Source organism: Periplaneta americana, chromosome 2, assembly GCF_040183065.1.
Source record: "Periplaneta americana isolate PAMFEO1 chromosome 2, P.americana_PAMFEO1_priV1, whole genome shotgun sequence".
Classification (NCBI taxonomy): domain Eukaryota; kingdom Metazoa; phylum Arthropoda; class Insecta; order Blattodea; family Blattidae; genus Periplaneta; species Periplaneta americana.
Genome location: NC_091118.1, coordinates 90,699,301 through 90,707,056, shown reverse-complemented (window position 1 = coordinate 90,707,056; position 7,756 = coordinate 90,699,301). Strand labels below are relative to the sequence as shown.

At 34.2% G+C, this 7,756-nt stretch overlaps 1 protein-coding gene across 1 annotated transcript in view; it reads left to right on the top strand.

Annotated features, from left to right (window-relative positions):
- The first annotated feature begins 713 nt into the window (after positions 1-713).
- LOC138694414 (endocuticle structural glycoprotein SgAbd-8-like) overlaps positions 714-7,756 on the top strand; it is a 32,065-nt gene continuing 25,022 nt past the window's right edge. The window contains exon 1 of the mRNA XM_069818108.1: positions 714-921. Coding sequence (XP_069674209.1) covers positions 910-921 — 12 coding nt within the window. The 5' untranslated portion in view covers positions 714-909. The remainder of the gene's footprint in view (positions 922-7,756) is intronic.

Sequence of the window (7,756 nt, the reverse complement as noted above, 5' to 3'; positions counted from 1 at the left end):
ATTATTATCATCATTATCATTATTATTACAATCTATTCCAATGCCGTCACGTTTTGAAGTTGTGTTCATTTTCAGCATTTCACCCCCCGTCCACTGTTATGCCAGGAAGTATGTATACAAGACACAAAGATAGCTGACATGCCGCTGGCGGAGTTGCTACTCTAGCATGAACACCACTGAAAACCGGAATATACAATTCAGACGAGTAAAGCCGCACGTACACTGTAAGGGTGGGTGAAGAAGACGTAGTTTCGTTGTGAGTACGACTAAAGAACGAGACGTCATTAATGGAATCCAGTATACCAAATATGATTGTACAGCATTTATAGAAGTGTATTAACATTTTTTTCAAACTTTCAAATCGCATAATAAACAGACCTTCACTTGTTATGAATTGTAGATAATATTTTACAACACTCACTTTTTCTCCTTAGAATCAGCCCTGTATCCTTCACTGTAATGATAGAATTTTTTGTAAGAATGAGTAGTAAATCTTTGAATGTCCAGGAGGATAAAATGTAAATTAAACCGAGTAACAAAAGAAAATTTTCTTCGAAAAGGTGCTTAAATTTCTAGCTGGGACTGTAGAACGGCGTACTATTAGTGAGGAGGCAGACGCCAATAACGGGAGAAGATTGCCCAGGAAGAAGCTGCAATGAAAGAGAAGGTGAAACAACCAGTCATCCAACCTTTCTACGCGGGGAGGTATAATGTGATTTGTTGGTCGATCCAGATCTGGGAGGCGAGAGAGAAGAGACGGACAGATGTGGGTTAGGAAGAAGAGAGAGTGAGAGAGTGGGGTCTAACAGGGTCAGCTCCGCGGTCCGCCGGTATAAATACCATCAGGTGAGACTCGAGGGCTATATTTCCTATATAGCGATCAGCGACCTGCGCGCAGCACTCTCCACAATGAAGTTCCTAGTGAGTACCAGCAGCATTGAGGGGGCGGGGCCGACGCTGATGCTGGGGGTCGAGAACTCGAGCCTCTGTCACAATTGGAAGTCAAAAATTAGTTTTTAAAAAATGTGTACTGCACACCTTACATTAGGATGTCAGTTTTCTGAGAAAAAAAAGTTACTGCAGTAATTTTAATTTAATTACGTCATATGTTGACATGTGACTCAATGGTTGTGTGTTTTCGCTACAGTATCAGCTCGTCGGTCAGCAATTATTGTTTTGTTCAGAATTTTAAATTTAGCATGAATACTGAAGTATTGCTGTAATCAATTGCGCAATATGTAGCTAAAAATTAAAATAATACCGGGTTCGATTCCCAGGCGTGAAAGTGGAAATAGATTTTGTTCTTTTTGTGTTGGCCTCTTAAGATTCTGGATATGCTAACCATATGACAAGAGAGTCCCTTAATGTGTGCTAGGTATGAATTGAAAGCTTTCACTGAACCTTGAACAAGATGAGTAAAAGAGCTCAGGCCCTGAAAACATACACTGATGATTTAGAATTTCTTCTCATGTAAACTATAAAAACATGACCCCTTATTTATATCTTGTCTGCTACACACGAGTAAATATTCAGTGGTTGCAGGTTCGAGTCCTGTTCATAAATGTGGAGCGTTGTATCATTCATTGGATTTATGTCCGGCAATACACCGGAAGTTTCTAAATAAAAGGTTATTCAGAAACGAAGAGGATAAAATGATAATGGAGCAATGGTGGAATAGGACTACAGCGAAAACAGAAGTACTCGGGATAAATCTGACCCACATTCTCTCTATCCACCAGAATTGTCAGAGAGTTCATCTTGTGCAATAAGTCAAAGGGCATATTTTTAAGGGACTATATTAATTTGCAAAGTTGTAAGAAGTTATTAATTTTTTTATTTTGTAAGATAAATTAAGAATAAAACAAGAGAAACTTTAAGAGAAGCATTCAGCTTCGAAATTGATGTAAAAATATTGAATTACTAGTAAAATGCATTTAATCGGTCGTATTACGAATATGTTTCACTTAACATGTGTTGACGTCCTAACAAATTTAAATTCTGGATATCAGTGCCGAATTCCACGGTACAGCACAGTACTCAAAAATGTGAGCTCTAGAAAAGTCATAACTATACATATTTTATTTTACAGTGTGTAATTTCTTACATCTTAAAAGAGTATTTGGAAGAAAGGCATCATCATCATCATTATCATCATCATGACTACCATCACAACCAATATTCACTTAATAAGCTAGCAGTATGTTTCAACATCCCAGTTTTTTTCTAGTTTCCTTGGATTTCTTCTACCCTAAGGATTATAACATGAGTCTTCGTCAATCTATCTATTCTTGTTCAAAGAGTACATTTTTTATCCATTTCATTACTCTTTCTTGTTCTTAATAAAATGTTTCTACTTCATTTGAAATCTCTTTAAGACCAACACTGAAATATTATCAGAAACTGAAACCAAAACAGTCGGAGAAGACTCGCTTGACAACAATTCATTCATTAAAAAATTTCATACTCTTCGCCGGAATCGATCTCCGAACCTTTTGGCAAAATAACGCTCAACTAACTTTAGATGCAACTAGGCCTTAAATAAATGACTTAAACGTTTTCCTGAAAGTTCTCAAGAATGGCTGTTTATACACTCTCCTTTCCTAACATTATTCGATAAAAAATTTTTGCATATTGTAGTAATAGTTTAATGCCCTCAATTCAATTTGTTTCATGTTCGCAATTAATGTACAAATATTCGGTATTTAACTGGTCAGTTTTTAATATTTCTTGTTTCGTCAATTTTATTTACCTTAGAACGTTCTCAGTTAACAGTCAACACACAAAATTTTAAGGTTCTACTTTGAATCTCGGTTTGATCATACCAAAACTGGTAACTTCAGTCATACTTACTGCATATTGTTGCTATTTTTTATTAATAATGATATTCTCAAAGCTTGTGCTAAATTCCATGCAAATTTGGTTCTTCGTATAAAAGTTCCTTAATTTCACGCAAGAACTGTATAAAATATTCTACATAACACAGATATTAAGCAATAAAGTATATAATTACAAGATTTCAGGCGTTCGATTATGTAGAATATTTCAGTTTTTTTAATTGTTTGCTGTTATTTCATGTACTGTTTTAAATTTCGTAACTAACTACAGGTTTCGTTCTCAGAGTCGGTCGGATTCAGACACATTGTTTGAAATAGTCAATAAAGTTGGCAGCTATCCCAGATCTAGAACGATGTGACCTTGACAATGGTACCTGTAAATAGTTCCAAATTTTCGGAGATTTAAACCTCAACACAGTTACAAAAGTAAAATATAGTTTTTTATAACTGAATTATCTTTTCAATTATTCCACTCGGTTTCGTTATAGCACGGCCGTTTACACGACGAGCATGATTCATACAGTCTCACCAAAATGCAGTTTATTGATTTTCCACTCAGCTGATTCACGTAAAAAGTATGATTTAGTTACGAAACAAGTAACCGAAATCATTTTATTGTCAGATTTTCAGGTTATAATTTGTACTTTATAATGTGATTCCTGTATGCAGTAATTTTGGACGATAAGTTACATCGGATACACTTCCTATAATAAATTAAATCTCTACTCAGCACCCTCTTCAAGATTTCTGCTGAAGTTAATATATATTTACGAGTATCTCTATAAAACTTTCATTATGACCCATTTTACAAGAGCCTCAACATGTTTCCTTCTAGGTCAGGATAAGTAAAAAGACTCCGAACATTAACTGAATTTCAGACCTACTAGAATTGTGCAGACCTTGATAAAAAATATTCACTACATATTTTACCAAGATTTAAATAAGAGTTCAAGAAATTACTGTAAAGGGCAATGTATTCCATAAGCTTACCTCTGGTCACTCCAAAACAAGGAAGACAATTATATCTTTGTCCCATTTGCTGTGGAGACCTTCGGTCCTTGGAGTCATGACGCTAAAATTTTGGTATCTCAAATAGGCCAAATTTTGATCTCCATCACTGGTGATCGTCGTTGCACTACTTATTTGCGTCAACGTTTAAGTATTGCAATTCAACGCGAAAATGCAATGAGCGTTTTGGATACTCTTCCCGAGTCCAGCCCTTTGGTTGAACTCTTTCTCTTGTAAAATTTATTTAGTATTCCGTATGTAAATATTTGTATTTGTATTTAGTTTTATATACTGAATTGTTCAAATTGTAAAATTTATTGTTAAACTCATATTTTTAATTTCGGGGAAAATTTTTTTTATATATACAGAGAATATTTATGTATTACTTATATCTTAACAATATAGAAAGACATATATTATATTTATTTAAAATGAGATGAATATTTTTAAAATGTAAATAATTCTTGAGTTTCTGAATGATTTTTGGGTAGCCGAAAGCATTACCTCTAAATTTTTAAAAAAGACGATAACTTATACATATGCCGGTATATACATTTTCTTCTACTTTCTTGTTTTAAAACTTGCGATACAATATTGCACTAATAGCGTATTATTATTATTATTATTATTATTATTATTATTATTATTATTATTATTATTATTATTAATATATTATTATTATACTGCTACTGCTGCTGCTGCTACTGCTACTACTGACAATATTGAAATATTATAAAGATATACGCGGGTTAAAAATTTGGTTACATCCCAGTCCTACACGAAAAAGGGGTAAAAATTTGATTCTCACAATTGTAGACTCTCAAGTAATAAGTATTAGTGAAGTATACGGAAGGATTATAAAATGTTTTTGAGAGAACAATATAATTACATAGAAATAAATACATAAGAGCAGAGAGATAAACAGTAGACAAAGCATTTGGCTTAACACATTTAATTGAGAAAAAAGTTGAATCTGGACAAAGATTTTAATTTGTAATTGAATTACAGAAAGCATATAGCGATGTAATTTTTTATGTTCTGTGTGAAACTTCGAAAATAAAGACATAAATGTAATTGTAATTCAAGGCATGAAGAATTTATTTGTAAATTTTATTTCAAAAGCTTAGATATATGTCCAATATACTTCCTACTTTCAAACACATATCATAAAGTTGCTCTACAAGAATGACCTTATTAAGTTATAACATCATTTAATTAAAGAAAATCGGAGATCTATAACGAAGTGCCTTTAATAGTCAATAATATCATTTACACTCTTTACTTTACGGACGAACAAATATGAAATGGGTAAGTATACGGGCGGCTCCAATACGACTATAAAATTAACATAAGGACATACATACTAGGCCTATATCAGACTTACAATAACAATCAAGTCAAAGAAAAAAAAAATATTAACTAGTAGTCTTCAAAATTGTATTTCGGAAGATTTATAAATTATAGAACAATGTGAGTAGGCCTAATATATACTCAGTTGCTGTAATTATGTAAATGTAACTGTAAGGTAAATGTCAGTTAAGTATATGGGAATCCTTAGACTCATCTCTCAAACTTCAACTCGCTCTCACCAATTTCTTTGACGCTAGATTATCTCGTAGTCGATACAGCGTCGTTAAATAATTGATTATAAAATACGAAGGGCTGCAACCCATGAATTAAAACAACTTCACCAATAAGAATATTGCAGTATTTTAAACTCAACTAGGTCTATGTTGTTACTTTATGATCGTATGTTCTAAACTATCCTCAGGTATAGATGGTTGTTCCTTGTCAATATGACGACTTTTTTTTTTGTTTTTATTGTTGTCGTCTTAGCTGAATGTCGTTCTAATCTCAAGTTACAGAAATCCCACCATTTGTAAATTTAAACAGTCTGGAAAGACAGAATGGTCCAATTTTGACAAAGAATAAAATTAAAGAGAGGAACAGCAATATAAACAAGTCTTCACCAAGATCTACTTAGTAAAAGTCAATTGGCGTTATGCCGCTCTTATTGAAATTAACCTCAATGAAAGGTAGCCTACTGAAAATAAGAAATCACTATTAATTGAATATTGATTGCTATGTTGAGATATTTAATTAAAGCCGTCCCACATGCAACGAGGAAGCTGAGAACCTGTGGATCAGTGACCTTCCTCCCACGCTACGCCGCATTCCTTCAACATCGATATTACCTCATCTATTTCGTAAACTATAAAAATCGGAGCTTAGGAAAGTTGTTTGTCCACTTTCACTTTCTTATGACTATGTTATTGAAACGCCTTCCTAACAACCATCTTCATTGTTGGGACACGTGCATCTCTTCTTCAGAGTGTTCCGGTACTCTCTTGTTTAGTGCTAGGATGTCACAATTATTATTCTTCAAAACTAAAAATAAAATTCTACTTTAAATCTATATGGCTTGGAGATTTGAAGGAATTAAGTAAAGAAAAACAATAGGTGGAGGTACTCATGAATAAAAATAGCATACCAGAGTTACCACGGAGTGAGACAATTATTAAAAAATCAGAGGAAAAGACAAATACTTCGTCTCTATTTTATATATATATATATATATATATATATATATATATATATATATATATATATATACTGTATGTTACGCTTCTAATAATGCTCTTACAAAAATACAGAATCATTCAGTACCAGACGATGATGGTATTATTATTATTATTATTATTATTATTATTATTATTATTATTATTATTATTAAATTAGAAGTCGGAGGCCGCTAAATCAGGTGACCTAGCAGGACAAGAAACAAGACCACCACGACCAATCCATCTGTTAGGGTATACAAATACAGAATTAAAATTTGGAGAGAGTCTTGTTGGCAGTCTACCTGTACGTAGACAACAATTTCGCACGACTGTCCAAAAGTAGCATATATACATGGGCTCTTGTTCACTGCACATGAGCAATGTGTTATAAGCGAAACTTATACAGTAAAGAAGCTCCAAATTTTATTTCCGTATCTGTACATGTCATTGAGATGTCTTCTAGATTGATGGCTAAAGTTGGCACGTGCACCATCCTGCTGGAACCAAATCTTTAATCTTAAATCCTACAACATATTATCCAACAGGTCTAGCAGTTTATTCTCGAAAAAATGGTTTTAATATTCTGGCCGTGAAGACGGTGAAATAATGCAGAATCTAACGTTTGAATTCGAAAAGATACTTGCTCATAAGTTTACTCCTCTGTCAGCCTAAGCTCGAAATGCAAACTTGATTATTTTTCATTCCAATGCAGTGTAAGGAATAGGAACTGTCGTTTAGCGTCCAATATAATATACTGGGTGTTCAGTTCAAAATGTGTCTTGGCTCGCTGTATGCCTTCATGTGGCTAGCTGATGAGCCTAGAGAATTCAATCTTCCTACACTTCCGCAGCTCAGGTGTATAATCTAAGAGGCAGAGAAGTTGGCTAGCAAGTACGGCGTTCATTCTGAAGAGTACGTGCCGATACGTACGGTAACGCCAGTAGTGGCAGGAATGTGAACTGTTTGGAAATACGTACTGTCGGGATATGGGGAGAGGGTTAAGACGATTACTTACGTATTTGTTTACATTAACTTCGACGGTCAACATGGACACGGAGCATTTGATTTGTGTTGTGGAATGTTACCGTACGCAACCGATGATAACAAATACCCTGCGTACGACTTGCCGGCGCAAAACACAGTTCGAAAGAGGTTATGGTAGCACACAGACCGTACAGACCGCCATCTGTTGCTACGACGTTCAAGTTATACCGTACACGTTCTCAAGTTCAGATTGAAGAACGCCTTAAATAATAGGCAACTTCTCTAACATTTAAGCTGAAACTCGCTTCAAATCGGTGACCCAACAGCAGTGACGTCATGACACACTTTGAAATGAACACCCAGTACATT